The following is a 22,631-nucleotide window of genomic DNA, read 5'->3' on the forward strand; positions in this document are numbered from 1 at the left end:
TTGCTTTTTTTGTTTAAAGTGCAAAAAATAAAACCGCGGAGGGGAACAAATACCACCAAAAGAAAGCTCTATTTGTTCTATTTGTTTGGGTACAAGGGCGCACGACCGCGCAATTGTCAGTTAAAATAATGCAGTGCCGTATTGCAAAAAAATGCCTGGTCATTAATCGGGTAAATCCTTCCGGAGCTGTAGTGGTTAATAAGTACCGACTATAGAACATGGGACATAAGAAAGGTTTCATTTATGCTGCTTGTTCCTCTTTTTTCTTTTTTTGAGAGAGATTTGCTTGTTAGAGCTGCTAACCACTACGTACTATGTAGATGACACACAAATCTGCAAAAAGCAATGTGCAAAACATGGTAACCCAAAGCTAAAAAATAATACATTTGTCAGTAAATGGGAATGAAATCCATTTTCTGGGGTTACCATTCTTTGTAATCATCGAGTTTTGCTCTGTTTCTTAAACCATTAGCCTAAGGTTCTATTAGTCACTAAGCATCTGTCACAATGATCTCATAGGTTTCTAGCAAACAGATTGGCTGAAAATAATGAAACCGCCGACTTAATTAACAAAAACAGATACTTTCATTCAATGGATTTGGTTGCAGCAGAAAGAAAACAGAAAACACAATATAGCTGTGACAGCTATTTTTTTAAGTAGTCAGGGCTGGATTTCTGCATAGCCAACAGGACTAGGTCAGGGCTACCAGGGGTAGGGTCACACATCATGGTCTACTGTCAGTAACACATTCCAAGTATAATGTTCCGGAATACCACTCTCCCTTCAAATGTAATCAGCCTGTGCAGAGAGCAGAATTGTGGGAGAGGCCCAGCACACTTCACCCACTACAGGTTACCTGCAGGAAGGGGCGGGTACAAGACCAGCCACCCTGCACAAGGAGAGAGAGCAGCAGTGAGCTGTCTGTACGGCAGGAAGTTCATGAACAGAGAGAAGTGCACAGATCTGGATGAAATACACAATGCACACCAAGACGAAGTATGAATACACATGACTCTTATACACAGAAAATGTTTGCTTATTGTTTAGGTTTAAGACAAAAGAATGGCTATTAAAGAAACGTCAAATATAAATATATAATGTATACAAGTTATTTTTTTTTTTGCATTGATCCCTTTTAATTTGCTAAAAAGACAATATTCAATTGTATCCTAAATCAAAATAAATCCCAGTTAGAACAACATACCGTATATAAACTGTCAATGGGTTGATTTAATGCAATATATGTTTCACATATACAGTATTTCTTGTTCTTATCCTACCAACAAGTTAATGAATTGTCTTTCTTTCTCCGAATCCATGGAATAACATACCTAATTTTACTTCTGCATTTTCTGTCAGCAACACATTCTGCCCCTTAATGTCTCGATGAATCACCTTGTGCTGGTGTAGATGACTCAGGCCCTGGGGAGATTGAAGAAGAAAAATTGATTGAAATTACTATCTCAAGGCAACAAACTACATTGACTAAGAAATGCATATTGGTCACTTGAACTTTATAAAGTAAAACTGGGTTCAATCCAAGCTTGTTTTACAGCAGTGAGGTCACACTTGCTGAAAGTTAGTAATTTACTAAAAATAATAGAGAAACATGATAAAACTACAAAGTTGTAAACTTCCACTCAGAAATGGCAACAATAGGAGTTCATGCTGTAATTTGTATTTGAAGATATTTAAAGTGAGTCTGTGCCCAGAACATACACACATTACATTTTCTGAACAAGCAGTAAAAGCATTTAAAAGTTATGTTTGTAGGCTGTTAGAAATTGAATGATAGGCCCCATTCACAACGCTTAACAACAGGATACCCATTATATTCAAAAATGCAGTTTACATCCAAGCATAATGTCGCTCGAAACTCCAAAAAGTACATGATCGTCTTATGTGGCAGGGTAATGCAAGATACAATTCAGAAACTTTGGGTAGAGCATAATTAGAGAACTATTGCTGCTAAGATACTAAATCCAACTGATTTTCAATCTCTTCCACAGGCTGTACATATAGTGTAGATATTGGGCTACTGTTTTCCCCAAGGTAACTCAATGCTCCTCATTCAACATTTTTTAAAAGATCCTAGTAATTGCTATTCCTTTTCTTTGACCAAGCCTAAACAAAGCAACGCACACAACTTTGTACCAGTGACTTACATGTGTTGTGAGCATCCCTATGGTTGGAAATGCTCGCTTTATCCAAGGAGAAGAGTAGAAGCAGAAGTTACAGTACCCTCATGCTGTCAGAAAGAGGTCATTATATGGATGTTTGGTGTCGGTAGGCTGGCATAGTTGTTAAAACGTTTAGCTTGTTTAGAATATGCAAATATTCTGTGTTCATGGTCAAGGCCAGCCTTTTTAAACCAGGGTGCCTCCTGGGTTCCTCAGATGTGCTTTGGCAAAATTCTTAAAAATTGCCCCAAAATTGTGTACAAACCAGTGGGTGGTTTAAACCTGCTTTTTTTGATACAGAAAGCCACATGTGTTCAGTGTGCTACATTACAGCCTTAAGCACGGGGCAGGCTAGCCACAGCGTCCTAACAACCCCTGACAGCACTAGTTAATGAGGACATGGCAACCTGCACAACATCCTAGATTGACCCCCCTTTCTGTAAGCAATGGGGTCACATTAGCTGCATGAGGAAAAGAACATTCGAAGACGAAATGCTGACATTCTAGTTAGTGGCATTGTGCAAAAAGTACTGTATATTTGCTTTAAAATAATAAATGGCCTCTAATGTTGGGTGTCTAACATGTGTGGATGCTGCTGCAGAGAAGAGAGTGAAGAGAGTGCCTTGAGAATGTGCAGATTTTGAAAGGGTGCCTTGACAAAAGGTTGTAAAAACACTGATCTAAACACAGCTTCAATTTAAAGTGTTTGTAAAGAAAAACATGTTTAAAAAAATAAAAGTAAACAAACATGTCTATACTTACCTGCACAGAGTGATCCCGATCCTACTCTTCTTGGGTCCCCCGTTGATGCTCCTGGCCCCTCCTCTCCTGCTTTTCCCAATAGGAAGCTGATTTTAATGGGCACACTCATGCATGCTTGCTCCCGAGACACATGTTCCCTCATCATTGGAGTTAATTGACAGGAGTCAGAGCCAATGGCTCCCACTGCTATCAATATGCCCAGGGAGGAGCAACAAAGCCAAGAGGGCTGCAGCTCTCATGCACAGTGCTGAATTGCAACAGGCTCAGGTAACTTTAAGGGAGGGTGAGAGGGGAGTCTGTGACACAGAAGGTTTTTTACCATTATAGAATGCATTAAGGTAAAAAATCTTAAAGCGGAGTTCCACCCATCTTATTCCCCCCACCCCCTCTGGTGCCACAATTGGGAGTCCCTGCCGAAGAGCTCTGACGTCACCGCAGGGCTCCCTCTTCCTCCCCCGGGCCAATAGGATAGAGGAGCGGGGCCTCGCGCATGCACAGTAGGGTTCCTGGCATAAAGTCGAAAGGCTACAATGCCGGGTTCCCGTACCCCCAATGGCGGCGGAACACCTGACAGCTGATGGAAACATCAGCTGCGGGTGCCTGACAGTGACAATGCTGGACTCTAGGATAGGTAAGTGTCCATTTATTAAAACACTGCTTTAAGCTTTTAGAACCACTTTAAGGTATAGGAAGACTGACAAATTCTCAGCTGCAAAGTTTTCTTTTCGTGATGGGCCATGTGCTTCTGTACAGAGGCTGCTTTGCCTCTTCAATGTACAAACCTTTTAATTCCTCACTACACTGGATTGTATGAATCAGGTTTTTTTCTCGAGTTTGGGGATTGAATATTTTTTATGTAAAAACTGTGTATTGCTGGGCCTGAAAAGCACTGGGAGGAGTTTTTCTAACACATGTGGAATCACTAAATTACTGCATGTTTTGCTTCTCTCCTCTGTTTGGTAGTCCCATGTTATTGCCTTAGAAAGAGAATTATATGAATTCATCAGAACAGAGCCTGTCTACTTGTCTGCAGGCAGGATAATTATGCTTGGAACCCTAATAAGCATGCAAGAGCCCTCATTTCTAACAGGAAGAAGGTGTTTTGGAGCAGAGTAGGGCAGACAAGATTCTCTGAATGAGTTCACAGTCAAGACTCCCATTTTGAGTTGATCAGTCTAGTCTCTCCATATCTGGTTGTCATAGATAGAAGATACAATGTTTCACACACCCCATCATGTTATTGGACAAATAACCATTGACCTTGACAATTTCTATGGACATTAGATTGAGGTGAGTACAAAAAAAAAAAAAACACTGACACTATATAAGTTTCCTGAACTCAATCACTGACCAAACCCAAGAAACTCCTTGGCTGTTAAAAGCAACGATGTACAAAAACAGGGAATACAACTGTGGGTGCACAATGCTTGTAATCAGCCTTTTATTGCCACTAAGGTGCTGTTAACATGCACTGTGCATCCAGAAATGAATTCCCTGATTTTTGTTCTTTTACAAAGTGACAGAGTTACCTGTGCGGCTAAAAATACTCGGGGTACATTTCCAATATGCATCTGGACTGAGCAAGCTACTTAGCAAGTTGCAAAATGTTTCTAACTTCTACTAGTTATATAATGACCTGGATAAATGAAAAACAACGCGCGTTTCAACCCTTAGACGGGTCTTCTTCATGGGTATTGTTGTTACTAGGGAAAGATTTACATAATTAGTGTTCAAATGTTTTTACAGTTTCTCCTCCCCATATGTATAGGGAGGACAAAAAACAAGTTAAAAAAAACGTTTTTTGAGGATAAAATTACCGAATGAGTATGTATGGATGTAAAGTAATCTAAATCGAACTCTTCCAACAGAGAGAGGGAACCCAAAGAGATCCCAGGTAGGTATTCCGACCACTCCATGCTCCAAAACAGGGAGCACCCCCCCTACAGAGAGCAAAGCACTCACATGTGACTTGCAGGGAATCACCAGGCAAAAGTCGAATCCCTGAGAAATGGCAGGCAGGGGGAGGGCCAAGTATCTGCGGCAAAACATTTTTTTAAAAAGACATTATAATTACATATTAGCATTTTTTATGCAATACGCTATTTTATTCAGTGGGCTGACATAGGGATCCCTAAGGGAAAACATAGCACACCACTCATTTAATTTTCATATTTTCTCTTAATGGGGGTTTGATTACTTTACATCCATACATACTCATTCGGTAATTTTATCCTCAAAAAACTATTTTTTTTACTCGTTTTTTGTCCTCCCCATACATATGGGCAGGAGAAACTGTAAAAACATTTGAACACTAATTATGTAAATTTTTCCCTAGTTACAACAATACTCATGAAGAAGACCCGTCTAAGGGTTGAAACGCGTTAGGAATTGCTACATGCTTATAATAATCCATGCCAAGCTGTATGAAAAATTGTTGTGTTCTGTGATCTCTATGTATGGAAAATTTAAAGATTTTGTAATTATGCAACTCATATCTTAACTCACTTAATATTTTCTACTTGTTGTTTTTACAATTAAATTCCCTTTCTTATATATTGTCTTTTCAATCAATTCATTAATTGAGCTGACGAAAAATCCCACTGGGGGGAATTCCCTTATTGTATGTATGTGTATGCCTTTAGCCTGATCCTAACGATTAATATTATCATAATCTAAATCCTAATATTAAACTGAAACAGTTAAAGGGTCACGTTTTCACAGCCCTCTCCAGCCAGTTTAACGCCGGCACAAAATATCACAACACACGCCAAAGGCAGTGTAACAGCATAATGCAAACAATAGCGAGTGGCCACATGACCGTGCTGACCTTTTCAGTTTTTGTGACTAACCCGAATGTCACTCTTAAAATTAATCATCTAAAAAAGCCCTTAAATTGACCCCAACTCATAACTGTAATCCTCCCACAAATCTTAAACAAATAGTGTCTACAATAAAACCTCACAGTGAGATCTTTGCACTAATAATAACTAAGGAACGAGTGGTAAATGAAATTTACATTATAATATCTATTTAAAACTTACACTATTGTGGGTGATATTGTTCTTTAAAATAGCACTGAATTTATTTTGTTTTCATAAAACCAATACTTTTCCAAATTTTTTATTTAAATTGCTCGACCAACAGCAAATATTTCACTGCAATGGCATTCTAAAACATACTAAAATGCAAATCAATGCAAGCTTGCTGGTGGATGGCTTTTCTGTTAAGGCCTATAGAAAAAGCACACCACCAATAGAGCACCTGTGGCCTTCCAGACAAATCTGATATAGGGGTTCCTCAACTTAGGAAGCACCCCGAGCATGGGCAGGATAAGAACCTCATTATGTCCTGGATTATACCTCGGGGACGTTTGTTACAATCCTCCATAAATCTACTTTTAGTTTTTAGTTCTATTGGTTATTATTTTGGTTATTTGTGATTTATTAATTTTTTTATTAAATTGAAAATCATGATCACAGTGCTTTTGGGATCTAAATTATCAGAAACCTTTTGTTTGCAAAAACCACATTGCGTGCAATTAGTCCTTCTTACCGTCTGTGGTTAAACCCACATAGAGACAGCAATGCGTCTGGCTGTGTAAGAGATATTATTAACTGCTTTCATTTCATAAATGATCAGCAAATCTTTCCATTTTAAAACATTTAGGCTGAAATCATCATATTATCTAAATGACCATATTGAGTAAAATAGAACTGCTAACAGGTGTATTGTTATTTTTAGCATGAGTGACCTATTTCCTTGTTTCGATAATATCTTGGTCTGAAAATGTCAGTTTTAATAATGTATACTGTACATACATGCAGGGAACTCTCAAAATGGATTCTATGCTCTATTTTTGAAATATAAAGATTTTTATAACTCTCAGGCGAGATAGTGGCAATCTAATTCTTGCTTCTCCCCCAACTATTGTAGGCAAATCTAAATAATGGCATTACTCTTCTTTATTCACTCTTTCCCAACTATGGGCCAGATTCATGTACAATTCCAGCGGCGTAACCTATCCCATTTACGTTACACCGCCGCAAGTTTTCAGCGCAAGTGCTTGATTCACAAAGCACTTGCCTGTAAACTTGCGGTGGCGTAGCGTAAATCCGTCCGGCGCAAGTCCGCCTAATTCAAATTATCATTTAAATTAGGCGCGTTCCCGCGCTGAACGTACTGCGCATGCTCTGTTTTGTAATTTCCCGCCGTGCTTTGCGCGAAATGATGTCGCACCGACGTAATTTTTTGAACGGCGACATGCGTTACGTCCTTTCCTATTCCCGGACGACTTACGCAAAAAAAAAAAATCTAAATTCGACGTGGGAACGACGGCCATACTTTAACATGGCTGGTCTAAATATAAGCCATGAAATAGCAGCCGTAACTTTACTACGGGAAAAGCCGACTAGCGACGACGTAAGAGAATGCGACGAGCGCGCGTAGCTTCGTGGATCGCCGTAAACAGCTAATTAGCATACTCGACGCGGAAAACGACACAAACTCCAACCAGCGGGTGCCGAAGTATTACACCTACGATCCGAAGTCGCACGAAGCCGTACGCCTGTCGGATCGAAGCCAGAAGCCGTCGTATCTTGGTTTGATAATTCAAACTAAAGATACGACGCAGCAAATTTGAAAATACGCCGGTGTATCAGTAGATACGCCGGCGTATTTCAACTGTGAATCTGGCCCATAATCTTTAAAATGTAGGCTTGGGAAATCCAGTTTAGATACAGGGTATAGAACTTTAGAACACAACCCAAAGTCTTCCAGCTAATCAGCCAACAATAGGGAATGTCAATCTTATAGCATCAAAAGCTGGAAAGGTTTGTAGCAAGGGCAAAGGATCCTTGGTCAGACAATAACAGATGCATTGGTGGCTCCATGGGATCACTACACTCTGATATATGCTTACCCACCAAGAAAACATTTGCTACAGCTACTACAGAGAGAATTCATGGGGATTTATGTGATCTTGGTGTCTCTGTATTTGCTCCTCAGGTCATGATGCATGGATCTTGTTAGTCTGGTAGCGTATGTTTCCTAGTGTTTGCCACTTCAAGGTGATCTAGGTTTTGAGGGCTCGTTCACTATACATTTTTCTAGGCACCGGCTTTAATGGCTTTGCTATTAAAAGTCAAGTGCTGAGGGACAGACAGTTATGGGATCAATTCACCCACACTATGTTTCAAGCTGGGTTCACACTACTGTGAATTGGATGCAGAGGTTTATCCACATCGAATTCACATGTCAGGAGATTGTAACCGGCTCCCTGTGGAGACGGTTCACACAACTCAGCAGCATCTCCGATGCAAATTGCACACGAGTACTGTGCATTTTCCCCTTCGTTTCAGGTCCAAATTCATCCAAAATTGTGGACTTAAATCGGACCTGAAACAGTGAACAGGGATGCACCGGACCCCTGCTGTAAGCAGCTTTGTGCGGCAGTGTGAACCCATCCTAAGGCTTATAAGGCCAGATCTTGTACGATTTATTACCATGGTGTTATTCTCTAGGGGTACACCCTTTTTCCTTGATCAATGCTTGGCCTTAAGCACAATTTTCTTTTTATATCCCTATATTCCCCATGACTCCAGAAACGTCAGTGCAGCACTGGATGAAGGATGCAAGGGTCTGTCAGGAGTCCAGAAACTCATTGACCTTTTATACTGTACACACACACTAATTACAAGCAAACACATCACAGGTGAGGATGGTTACCTTTAATAGCCATTCAAACCCCTTTGTGTCAACTTGTGTGCATGTTATCATGCCACAATCACCAGGTTGTGTAAACTTTTGATCAGGGTCATTTGGGTAGTTTCTGTTGTGATTATGATTTAAAAAGTAAACACAGTTGATTGATAATAAATGGCTTCAGCCAAACACCAACCATGAGTGAAAGAAAAGTTTTTGTTTTATCATTCATATTCTCTGAAAAATTTCCAAGAAATCATAAATTCTGCCAGGGTATGTAAACCTATGAGCACAACTGTATACACCTCCAAACACAAGCGCAGGCAAAAAAAAAGATATGCATATATTATTTTAAAGTTTATTCAATACAAATAGGTGAAATATGACTCATATGATATACGTGTAACATAATCTCAAGGACCACCTACCTTCGATACTATGGCTGGCACATCCCGAAGGGAGGAGGTGGCGGGTGGAGCACAGCAATGTGCGTTCCACATCCTGCAGTCATCCACCTTATATTATGCTGTACAGTACAGTCCCTCGGTTTTATCTGGGGTCACTGGCCATATTCAGCCCGACTTGGTAGGTGGTCCTTGAGATTATTTTGCACGTATATCATACAAGTCATATTTCACCTATTTGTATTAAATAAACTTTCAATTTTTTTCCACATTTGTGTTTGGAGGTGTATATGTGCAGGTGTTTTATTACTACTATTATTTTATGGCATTTGCTTCTGACAATTACGTTTGATGTGTGTAATGCATTCATTCTATATTTATTATCATTGTTTTTATTTGTATGGGTACTGACAGTACCACTGTTATTCTAATGTTCAGGAGGGTGGTCCACCTTTTTGCTACTCCCATCCTCACCCACCAGTGGGAGGGGTCTTGATACTATGTGACGAGACCCACATGCTATATTAAGTGTGTCAGTGCAACAACACAGATCAGCTCTGAGGAACAGGGGATCTCCCCTCGAAACGCACCAGACATCTAAACAAAGGTCATCTGGAGTGCTAGACACGGTCCTGGTGACCTAGTGCCTTTCTATTCACACATGCTTTGATATTCTTCTATGATTGACTGTTCTGTGAGTATATTTCCTTTCTTGTTTTACTAATAAACGTTACTTGGGTAATGCGCAAGGTTAGTGCGCCCTCTTTTAATTTTTTACAGTGTTTCCATTGGGTTTTCCCAGCCCTTAAAGGGCAGCAAAGTTTGTGCACTTACCTGGAGCCATAGAGATCCTAGGACACACCTACCACCGCCACATCACTTTTAAGCGTAGGAAATTATGTTTGCTATATGTCCATGAGTGTATGTGGGTGCTGTAGCGACAACCGGCTGGAAACCAAAGACATTCAAATTGGATCTCCAGAATGGGTCCAAAGCTATATTCGGCTATCCCATGATAGTTACAGAAGCAACGTTTCGGGGGCCTTGCATGACCCCTTTTATCATGCCTAATGAAGGGGTCCTGCGAGGCTCCGAAATAAGCTCATTCATTGAAGGGGCCCAGGTGTTAAAATCCTTCGTTTTTTTGTACTTTAGTGCCATTTAACTGAGCTTATTCCACAGTGTGTGTGTGTGTGTGTGGGGGGGGGGGGGGTAGCCACTAGCTGGGGCCAACCCTGTCTTTTGTTTTTGAGTTGCTGGTGGCACCGTACCCAGTAGGTGATGATCTAAAATAGAGCTCCATTGAATAAAAGAGAAATAAAAATTTAGCACTTTCCTACTCTATTGGAAATAAAAAAAAAATGTGCTGGGGTTAGTGTAGTTTTTACAGTGAGCTCATATTTTGAGTTATCAATATCGCTGTTAATGTTGCTATGACTGTTCATATTTATTATCCTTATTTCCTCATGTTTTATCTCTATAGCCAGGCCATGGACTCACGTTATAAATGGTGAGACAAATTATTCAGGATCAAAAGGTGAACACATAGGGTACATTTTTTTAAATAAAATAAAAATGATGCAGTCACAACATCCAAGGATAGGTAAGCTGCAATATATTACATTTCTGGTTTGGGGTTTAATACTGCTTTAAAAACTGTGCAATGATGCATCAAAATACATACCAATTTAAAACAAATTATACTTCTTTTTATTAGTCTATAATGTCGCAACCTATCAAGTATCTTTTCTGAGTGCGGTAACAAATAAAAAGTACAGCAATTATGACTTCATAAAAACTGTTGACTAAAATGTCACTCACTGCTTACATCTTAAAACCACAGCTTATGAGAAACTCTGACACTGCTTACACAATTAAGACCTTTGTAACTGTATGGCAAGTCAATGTCAATCTATGCACGCCTGTCTGCATAATGCCCTATGATAAGCTGACTCACCGCTTGTTATTTTCTACAACAAAATGTTCATTTAGCTGTTGTAATGCCCACAATAAATTTTTTACATATTCATAATTATCCCTAAGTCAGTTATTCACAATGACCTTCACAGAGTGTGCCAGTGTTCAGTCTACATGAATATGACGATTGTTTACATTATCATTAATTATATTAACAGCAGTGTAGATGACTGCAAAATAGAATCCATCCACCATTCCATATTTCTATTCTAAGGGCCTGTTTTGATGGGTTTTGTGATCGGTATCAATTTGACATCAGTTTGAGGTGCTTCTTATTAAATTAAAGCTCTGGAAAATACATATATTGGGCCAGATCCACAGACGAAGTACGCCGGCGTATCTACTGATACGCCGGTGTTCTTTCAAATTTCCCGCGTCGTATAGTTGTTTTGAATCCTCAAAACAAGATACGACGGCTTCTGGGTTAGATCCGACAGGTGTACGTCTTCGTACGCCTTCGGATCTAAGATGCAATACTTTGGCGTCCGCTGGGTGGCGTTTTCCGCGTCAGGTATGCAAATTAGAGATTTACGACGATCCACGAACGTACGTACGGCTGTCGCATTTTCTAACGTCGTCTGTAGTCGGCTTTTTCCGGCGTATAGTTAAAGCTGGTATTTTGCGGCGTATAGCTAGACTTGCCATGTTAAGTATGGCCGTCGTTCCCGCGTCGAAATTTGAATTTTTTTTATTTTTTGCGTAAGTCGTCCGTGAATAGGGATGGACGTAACTCTCGTCTAAGTTAAAAAAAAAGAGATTTTTAATACAGCTTACCTGTAAAATCTTTTTCTTGGAGTACATCACGGGACACAGAGCGGCATTCATTACTATATGGGTTATATGGAGTACCTTCAGGTGATGGACACTGGCAATCTCAAACAGGAAATGCCCCTCCCTATATAACCCCCTCCCATAGGAGGAGTACCTCAGTTTTGTAGCAAGCAGTATGCCTCCCAAAATGGTCCTCAAAAGAGGGGTGGGAGCTCTGTGTCCCGTGATGTACTCCAAGAAAAAGATTTTACAGGTAAGCTGTATTAAAAATCTCTTTTTCTTTATCGTTACATCACGGGACACAGAGCGGCATTCATTACTATATGGGATGTCCCAAAGCAATGCTTACAATGAGGGGAGGGAGAACATCTCCAAGACAAAAGGATTTAATTTAGAGAAATACTCAAATCATAATAAATCCAACTTAGTTGAGAAAAATAATCTTAAATTTTAAATTTAACTCAAAAAAGAGGAGCCCCCGGAATCCGAGGGTCTCAAACTGCAGCCTGCAGCACTGCCTGCCCAAAGGCTCTATCAGTATTCCTTCTTACGTCCAACTGGTAGAATTTTGTAAACGTGTGGACAGAAGACCAGGTTGCCGCCTTGCAAACTTGAGCCATAGAGATCTGGTGGTGTGCTGCCCAGGAGGCGCCCATGGCCCTAGTAGAATGAGCCCTTAATGATACTGGAGGAGGCAACCCCTTCAAGCCGTAGGCCTGAATGATTAATTGCTTAATCCACCTAGAAATGGTGGACTTTGCAGCTGCCTGCCCCTTCTTGGGCCCATCCGGTAAAATGAACAGCACATCTGTTTTCCGGATCTTCTTTGTAGCTTTAAGATAGGCCTTCATGGCCCTGACAATATCCAAGGTATGCAGCAACCCTTCCTTTCTGGAAGTAGGTTTAGGGAAGAAGGATGGTAATACCAAATCCTGGTTCAAATGAAAACGGGATATAACCTTCGGTAGGAAGGAAGGATGAGGGCGGAGAACGACCCTGTCCTTATGAAAAATAAGATATGGTTCCTTACAGGATAAGGCCGCCAGTTCCGATACTCTTCTTGCGGAAACTATGGCGACCAAAAATACTAACTTCCTTGTCAGTAAAACCAAAGGAATTTCAGCCAACGGCTCAAACGGTTGTTTCTGTAAACTTGACAGAACAAGATTTAAATCCCACGGACAAAGCGGGGATTTAACTGGAGGTTTAATACGTAAGACCCCCTGAAGGAAGGTCTTAACCAGCGAGTGGGTGGCCAGCGGCCGCTGAAACCACACTGACAGAGCCGAAATCTGTCCTTTGATTGTGCTTAATGCCAATCCTTTATCCACTCCTAGCTGGAGAAAACGTAATACTCTATCGATGGTAAATTTGCGAGAAAGCCATCGCTTGGACTCACACCAGCCTACATAGGCCTTCCAGACCCTGTAATAAATCACCCTAGAGACCGGTTTCCTGGCTTTGATTAGGGTAGAGATTACTTTCTGAGACAGACCTCTACCCCTGAGAATCAGGGATTCAGCTTCCAGGCCGTCAAATTTAGATGCCGTAAGGCAGGGTGGAGGATCGGACCTTGCGATAGCAGGTCTGGCCGTAGAGGAAGAGTCCAAGGGTCTCCCACTACCATCCTTAAGATTAGTGAGTACCATGCCCTTCTGGGCCATGCTGGAGCTACCAGGATGACTGGTATGTGCTCCACCCGGATCCTGCGCAGCAGGCGGGGTAGTAACTGGAGCGGGGGAAACGCATAAAGAAGTTTGAACTGATGCCAAGGGCAAACCAACGCATCGGTTCCGCAGGCCATCGGATCCCTTGAGCGGGACATGAACCTGTCTAGCTTCTTGTTGAGTCTCGATGCCATGATATCCACGTCCGGCACTCCCCATCTTTGGCAGAGTGCTTGAAAGATTTGTGGATGCAGAGACCATTCCCCCGGCAATAGAGTCTGGCGGCTTAAGAAGTCCGCCTGAAAGTTGTCCACTCCTGGAATGAATATTGCCGATATGCAGGGCACATGAGCCTCTGCCCATAGGAGAATCAAGCTCACCTCTCTCTGAGCGGCTTGACTCCTGGTTCCCCCTTGGTGATTTATGTATGCCACGGCCGTGGCATTGTCTGATTGAATTCTCACTGGGAACCCCTGCAATTTTGACGTCCAAGCCCTGAGGGCTAGTCGAGCAGCTCTGAGCTCCAGGATGTTGATGGGCAACTGCTTCTCTGGCGTTGCCCAAGTACCTTGGCGAGTGCAACCATCCAAAATTGCTCCCCAGCCCGTCAGGCTGGCGTCTGTGGTCACTATCTTCCAAGCCACTGGGCTGAAAGACTTCCCCTTCAGTAGATTCTGAGGGTCTAACCACCAACACAGACTTTGTCAGACTCTTGATGAGAGCGGCAACGGGATATCCAAGGCCTGTGGCCTTCTGCTCCATGCTGACAGGATGGCTGCCTGCAGGATGCGAGTGTGGCTCTGGGCGTATGGTACCGCCTCGAATGTGGCCACCATCTTGCCTAGTAACCTCATACATAGGCGAATAGTCGGTTCCTTCTTGTTTAGAACCAGTAGGATTAATTCCTTGATGGCTTTGACCTTCCTCAGAGGTAGAAACACTCTTTGTTGTTCTGTGTCTAATCTCATGCCGAGATATTCCAACTGCCTTGTGGGCAGGAAAGCTGACTTTTCTCGATTTAGGACCCAGCCGAACTTCGAGGTATTGGACCGTGAGGGCCACTGCTCGCTCCAAGCCGGGAGACGAGTGATCTATGACTAGGAGGTCGTCCAGGTATGCTAGGATCGTGACCCCTTGGATCCTTAGTTTGGCTAGGATTGGAGCTAGGACCTTCGTGAACACCCGGGGGGCCGTAGCCAACCCGAAGGGAAGCGCCACGAATTGGAAGTGACGCGAAGCCACCATGAAGCGTAGATATTTTTGATGTGGCTGATAAATTGGAAGATGAAGGTAGGCATCCTTTATGTCTATGGACGCCATGAAGTCGTCCTTTTGGAGTGTGGTAGCTGCTGACCGCACGGATTCCATCCGAAATGAGCGGATCTTTAGGTATGTATTTACCATCTTTAGGTCCAAAATTGGCCTGACATCTCCATTGGACTTCGGGATGATGAATAGGTTGGAGTAGAAACCTAGCCCCTGTTCCAGGACTGGTACCTCTACTATTACTTCCTGGGAAAGTAGATGATTTAATGCCGACATTAATGCGGCTCCTTTCTCCGGATCGTTTGGAATCCTCGACTCCTGGAAATGAAGAGGAGGAAACCTTAGGAAATCTAATTTGTAGCCCGTGGCCACGGAAGACCGTACCCACTCGTCGGGAATGCTGGCTTCCCAAACCTCTGAAAAGAGTCGCAGCCTTCCCCCCACCTTCGTGGGTGGGGGCGCCCCTTCATAAGGTCGGCTTGGGGGCTGGTTTTGCTGGTTTGCGAAACCACTGCTTTCTGCCTCTAGCAGCCTGTCCTTGTGATTTGCTGTTGAAGCCGAAGTTTGCTTTCGCAGGAGGCCGTCGATACTGTTTGGCATTAGAGGGCCCCTGCCCAGGGGAGTACTGTCGTTTAAACGCAGGCCCCTGAAACTTCCTCTTAGTTGGCAAGAGAGTACTTTTGCCATTTGAAATGGTCTGAATGTATTTATCTAGGTCTTCTCCGAAGAGTCGTCCTCCATGGAAGGGGAACCCTACCAGGAGCTTCTTGCATGGGGGCTCGGCCTCCCAGCTTTTTAACCATAAGAGTCTTCTCATATGGATAAGGGATAACGATAAACGTGACGCTTGCTGGATAGAATCCTTAATTGCGTCTACTGTAAAACATATGGCCCTAGGGACATCCGAAAATTCTTCTGCCTGCTGGGCAGGAATAAGTTTAAGCATCTGCTTAACTTGATCCGATAATGCTTGAGCAACCCCAATCGCAGCCACAGCTGGCTGTACTACTGCCCCTGCAGTAGTGAAGGAGTTCTTAAGTAGTGCTTCCAAGCGTTTATCAACTGGATCCTTGAATACCTGTATGTTTTCTACAGGGCATGTTAATGATTTGTTAATACATGAGATGGCTGCGTCCACTGCAGGAGTAGCCCATTTCTTGGAAAATTTATCTTCCATAGGATATAGGGCAGAGAATCTTTTAGGTGGTAAGAAGATTTTATCTGGCTTGTTCCAATCTTGGAACAAAACTCCCTCTAGTAGAGGGTGGATCAGAAATACTGCATTGCTTTGAGGCGCCCTCAGTGAGCCCAAAGCTGAAACCGTCGATACCTGGAGATCTGGTACTGGCAAGTTGAATGCATTATGGACCAAGTCCGTTAAGGCTTGAATCCACCAGCTCTCCCCTTGGGAGACTGCTCCAGACTCCTCTGTATCCAGATCTTCGATCCCTGAACCTACTTGGTCCTTGTCCAAGAGGTCGTCCAATTCCCCTGAGGAAAGGACCTCCTCTTCTGAGGGTTCGCGCTCGGGCGACGGAGATCTAATCCGTTTACTGCCCCGCATAGCTGTGGCTATCATTTTTCCCATTCTTTTCTCCATCTCCTTTAAAGAGGTGAGTAATACCTCGTCTGTGACTATCTTAGGGTTGGACTGACCTGCGCCAGCTCCAGCCCCAGATCCCGATGGCCCCAAGGTTCCCTGTGGGGAAAGCAGCGGCATAACTTTGTCCGAGACCTCAGACTCTCTGGGGGAATCCCCACCTCTTGTACCCTCTGACCCGGATGCCATGGTACAATACCGAGGTACACCTGCTAGTTTATTGGTACTTGGAACTATAAATAGTTAATTGTCCAAACACCTGTTTGGGGGATAAAAAAATGCTTCCTCTCCCCTAGATGACCCTTTTTTTTTTTTTTTTTTTTCAATCTTTTTCTTTTTTTTTTTTGTTTTTGTTTTTGTTTCAAATCCAGGAAAGAAAAAGCATTCTGTCCCCCTGAGTAGTATTGCAAAGAAAAACTATGAGATGGAAAAGAAACAGCCTATTTCTAGGCTTGAAAACAGTCTTCTGAAGACTGCAATATTCTTTCTGGCCACTGTGTGTCCTCGGCGCCCCGTGCTGCCGCTCTGGTCTTTCCTCCCCAGTTCCAATGTATTGAATGAGCTGTTTGGAACGAAAAAGGAAGGGCCGCCCCTTCCTTAAACCACTGACCCGCCCTTCCCCCCTCAGCTAAACGGCGCGAATTGCGCCTATAACACGTGAACGCGCGCGCGCGCCGATAGGGGGGGGGGGTTGGGGGGAAGGGAGCCTCTCTGCTCCAGCTGGAACCACGAGGAGGTCAGCGCTCTGCCTGCTTGCAGGCTCTGAGGAGGAAGACTGATGGAGCATCGCCTGGAGGCTTGCAGGTAAGCATAGCTCTCGGACACACACATACACTTTATATCACACAGGCCCCACTCAATGCTTTTCCAACACTACAAGGGAGGTCACTTCTTATGGGGAAAAAATACACATAGAGCCATCCTATCTTTAAGATATGTGACTAGTTTGCCAGATGCAGCGCATACCTTTAGGCATGTCCCCTGTGACCCCCCAGAAAAAACCTGCTAAGAACCAAGTTCCGCAAGTTTTCCCCTCACTTACCTGCTCCATGCCGCAGGACTTTGCCAAGCAAGAGGCCCAATCTTCCCCCATCTCCGTGGGGATGTCTAGACCTTCAGGCCCTGGGTTCCTATGAAGGATCCACTGTCCTGGGCCCATATAGCACTCTGGCAACAGAAACATTAGGCACCCAAAGGTTTCTAAGTTCTGGGCCCAGGGTCCAGCTCTCTAAAAAGAAAAGCATTATGGGCTATACCCCAAGGGTTTGGGGTCCGGTTACTGACCACTTTAGCACTGAGGCCTTTGGACAGAACCGGTTAGCTCACCTAATCCCAAGGATGCGGAGGCAAGCTAAACCATGACCAACACCTAAGACACTGGCGTAAAAACTGAGGTACTCCTCCTATGGGAGGGGGTTATATAGGGAGGGGCATTTCCTGTTTGAGATTGCCAGTGTCCATCACCTGAAGGTACTCCATATAACCCATATAGTAATGAATGCCGCTCTGTGTCCCGTGATGTAACGATAAAGAAATTACGTCCTAGCGGCGTCATTTAGCGCAATGCACGTCGGGAAATTTTGGGACTCATGCGCATTTCATTCGGCGCGGGGACGCGCTTCATTTAAATGAAACCCGCCCCAACCCTCCCAATTTGAAATCCGCCGCCAGAAATACACTACGCCGCCGTAACTTACGGCGCGAACTCGCTGAGGATTCGAAAATGCGCCAGGTAAGGTACAGTGGCATAGTGCATCTCAGATAGGCTGCGCCGATCTACATGTATGTGGATCTGGCCCATTGTCTTACCTTAATAGGCAGCCTAGACACAAGACAATGCCTGCCATCTTTTGTGGAAGTTCCACAGAAAAAATTCCTTTGGAATAATTGCTCCATAATCCTAAACAACCATCTGTATCAGCAAACTGGATTTTTGCTGAATACATACAGTATGTAGCCATGTTAGTTAGTATAGAAATTATGCTTTCAGCTAAAGAAAATGCATATGTATAGGTGTGGTTTTATTAACCTATGAAGAAAACCCGGGCATAAAAAGGTGGCATTTTGTAGCAGAAAATTAATTGATGACAGATTTCTAGCTCAACTAATCCAATTGACTAGTGTGTTGCAAGGATTGATTAATGAGAAATGCACACAAAGAGAAGCAGAGTCATGTAGGAATTTCACATATAGGAATATAGTCTAAGGCCCCGTACACACGATAGAATCCATCCGCTGAAAAATCCCAGCAAATGGGTTTCAGCGGATAGATTCTATGGTGTGTACACTCCAGCGGATCTGTTTCCGCGGATATTTCTCCCCTGGGATGGATTCCAGCAGATCGAATATTTGCTGACATGCCAAACAAATCCATCTGCTGGAATCCATCCCAACGGATGGATCCGCTGGTCTGTATAGACTCACCGGATCCATCCGTCCGAAGGGATCCCCCGCATGCGTCGTAATGATTCGACGCATGCGTGGAATTCCTTATATGACAGCGTCGCGCACGTCGCCGCGTCATAATCGCGGCGACGGCACGACACGTCATCGCCAGAGGATTTCGGCGCGGATTTCAATGCGATGGTGAGTACACTCCATCGCATTAAAATCTGCTGAAATCCTTGAGAGGATTTATCCGCGGAAACGGTCCGCTGGACCGTATCCGCGGATAAATCCTCCCGTGTGTATGGGGCCTTAGGCTTGTGTGGACGCTAAAATTATCAATTGAGAAATATGTTAAAAGTTTTATTTATTTTTTCCCATTTTCATGGCTAATAAGATGCAAGCATTCCAATAGAAGCTGTCGACAACCCATCCCTTTAGATTCATCATAGTAATGAACACATTTTAAACACATGTCAATGGAAACCGTAGAAAATTTACAATCCTGTGTAGGTATAACAGAATCAGAAAAGTACAAAATACGGTTTACTATAAGAAAGCCTGACTTGGCAATTCCACATGACTCAGCACGTACAGGGAAAAAACACTTCCTGGACTAGTTTACTTGTGCCTGAAACTAACAACATTTTGGCCATAAAGAACTCATTAATTACTGAATTTAAAAAGTATGTGCAGGTTGTAAAAATGCCCCATAGCTTCAACATTCAAGAGACAGTTTACATAAAGTGGTTCTAAACACTAAGGGCTAGATTCAGATAGCCCTGCGCAATGTTGTGCGGGCGAAACTTATCTCCGTTACGTTACGCCGCAGTAAATTAGGGCGCAAGTTCGGTATTCAGAAAGAACTTGCGCCCTAAGTTACGGCGGCGTAATGTATGTGCTCCGGCGTAAGCCCGCCTAATTCAAATTTGGATGATGTGGGCGTGTTTTATTTAAATTTAGTGTGACCCCACGTATTTGACGTTTTTTACGAACGGCGCATGCGCCGTTCGTAAAAGAATCCCAGTGCGCATGCTCGAAATTCCGCCACAAATCGTCAATGCTTTAGACGTTAACGTAACTTACGTACAGCCCTATTCGCGAACGACTTACGCAAACGACGTAAACATTTCTAAATTCTACGTGGGAACGACGTCCATACTTAACATTGCGTACGCCTCATATAGCAGGAGCAACCTTACGCCGGAAAAAGCCTAACGTAAACGACGTAAAAAAATGCGCCGGGCGTACGTACGTTTGTGAATCGGCATATCTACCTAATTAGCATATTCCTCTCGTAAATCAACGGAAGCGCCACCTAGCGGCCAGCGTAAAATTGCAACTAAGATACGACGGCGTAAGAGACTTACGCCGGTCGGATCTTAATCAAATCTATGCGTAACTAATTCTAAGAATCAGGCGCATAGATACGACGCCGCAACTCAGAGATACAACGACGTATCTGGAGATACGCCGTCGTATCTCGTACCTGAATCTAGCCCTAAGACCCTTTTCACACATGTGGACCGCTCACTTTTTTTAGGCAGACCTGAATGGACGCTCCATGCAGGTCTATGGAGCGACGGATGTCAGCGGTGACATGTTCTCCGACATCCAATCCCCTGAATTCAGACAGATGGAAATCCCATTTTGCATCCGTCTTGCGGATGAAAACGGACAGGTGGTCAGTTTTCATCCGCTCCCCCACAGAGGAGAGCTGACCTCTAACAGGTCTGTCCCTGCACAGTGAGCAGAGACAGACCTGTCATCCGCCGGCTCAGCTGGGATCAACGGAGCAATGTGTGTGTGAAAGAGGCCTAATAGTTTTCTATATTAATGCATTCTCTGAAAAGAGGTAAAAAACCTTGCACTGTCCGTTACTCCTACCCCCCACTCTAACACTTACTTGAGTCCTGTATCGATCAAGTAATGTGCCCAGCTCCAAGTCTTTTCTCCAAGTCTTTTCTGCCTCTCTTTCTGGTCTCTTAGGCTTTGCTGAGAACTAGCGGGAGCCATTGGCTCTTGCTGCTGTCAATCAAACCCTAATTAGTAGAGTGAAAGGGGCAGCGCGAGCCGATGAGCTATGATTAAACACTAGGAATAGTGTGAAATGCGTCAGCTTTCCAGTTTGCTGTGGCTTGTAGTGCGGTTTTATTTTATTTTACGAGTAAAGACAATGTTTGTTTGGAGAGCGGCTGTCTAGAAAGATATTTATTTTTCTGCCTGGCAGCGCGAGCCGAGCTGTATATCTATGGGCAGTCACCAGCTCTCTGCAGCCTGAAGACCAAGAGCCGAGTGATCACTCAGTTCTCGGTCGGGGGACAGATGCATCATCGGATCAATTCTGCATCCACCTAGGTAAGTATAAATGTTTATTTTTTTTAAACCTAAACTTCTCTTTGAAAAATACACATGAGTTTACACTCACTTTAATGGGACTCTAAAGTAAGTATCTCTGACCAGAGACACTTGTGACTATAAATGGCCAGTTATCCTAAATCAGTTTTTTCAATTTTGGATGGGAAAAGACCAAATTTACAGACAACTTTGGTTTTGCTTCCTCTATACGGCATTGCACTCCTGTGGCATTCTCTGCAATGGAAAATGTAAGTGGAAGACCGGGTCTACTATTGCAAGCTGTGACTTATGGCAGGACCCACAAACTGCAATTTAGAAATCTCCTGGATTCACCCCTGTTTTTAAATTGCAAATTTCTTTTGACTGTACAGGAATACTAATAATGTCCATATGTTACCCTAATATCTTTTGACATTAAAGAGAACCTGTACCTCAGAAGCAGTTCCCTAAAAAAAGGCAATGCAGAGGGCAAATAACTAATTACCAGTATTGCCTGTAGGCTTCCAATAACTGATCTTTTCACCATTGCCGACTTACCATAACTTGTTCCACATATCACCTGTATGGAAACGACTATCTTGGTAAAGGAACAGTTCTGTGTTCATCTAAAATTCATATAATTTTCTAAAGTCTTGGAAATAAACACACAGATATTGTAATACTACAGTATATGAAACTAGGAACCATTACTATGGTACAATGAGATTAATAATGTTACCACCACTGGGCACCTATAATAAGCACCAAGGGCCAGATTCACAAAGAATTGCCCTGGCGCAGCGTATCAGAGATACGCTACGCCGCCGTATCTTACCTGGCGGAATTTCGAATCCAGGAAGATTTCGCGCCCTAAGTTACGTCGGTGTAGTGTATTTCTCGGCGCGTATTTCAAATTGGGCGGGTAGGGGCGTGATTAATTTAAATGAAGCGCGTCCCCGCGCCTATTGAAATGCGCATGCTCCGTTTCGAAATTTCCCGCCGTGCTTTGCGCGAAATGACATCTCACCGACATCATTTTTTGAACGTAGACGTGAGTTACGTCCTTTCCTATTCACGGACGACTTACGCAAAAAAAAAATTCAAAATTCGACACGGGAACGGCGGCCATACTTTAACATGGCAAGTCTATCTATACGCCACAAAATATCAGCTTTAACTATACGCCGGGAAAAGCCGACTAGCGACGACGTAAGAGAATGCGACGGCTGCGCGTACCTTCGTGGATCGACGGAAAAAGCTAATTAGCATACCCGACGCGGAAAACGACGCAAACTCCACCCAGTGGGCGCCGAAGTATTGCACCTACGATCCGAAGGCGTACGAAGCCGTACGCCTGTCGGATCGAAGCCAGAAGCCGTCGTATCTTGGTTTGAGGATACAAACTAAAGATACGACGCGGCAAATTTGAAAGTACGCCGGTGTATCAGTAGATACGCCAGCGTACTCTCACTGTGAATCTGGCCCCAAGTATTCTGTGAACCACCATAGGATTAGCTGTGCCAGTTTTAATATGCATGACGTAGGGCTAATCAATTCCCTGACTTCAATTATCCTTCCACC

At 43.4% G+C, this 22,631-nt stretch overlaps 1 protein-coding gene across 25 annotated transcripts in view; it reads right to left on the minus strand.

The window, feature by feature from the left end:
• The window catches only part of TNIK (TRAF2 and NCK interacting kinase), a 392,046-nt gene that overhangs the window by 175,269 nt on the left and 194,146 nt on the right, over window positions 1-22,631 (minus strand). For all 25 annotated transcript variants that reach the window (XM_040349342.1, XM_040349345.1, XM_040349341.1 and 22 more), the window contains exon 6: window positions 1,333-1,423. In XM_040349342.1, coding sequence (XP_040205276.1) covers window positions 1,333-1,423 — 91 coding nt within the window. The remainder of the gene's footprint in view (window positions 1-1,332; window positions 1,424-22,631) is intronic.

This window comes from Rana temporaria, chromosome 4, assembly GCF_905171775.1.
Source record: "Rana temporaria chromosome 4, aRanTem1.1, whole genome shotgun sequence".
Lineage (NCBI taxonomy): Eukaryota > Metazoa > Chordata > Amphibia > Anura > Ranidae > Rana > Rana temporaria.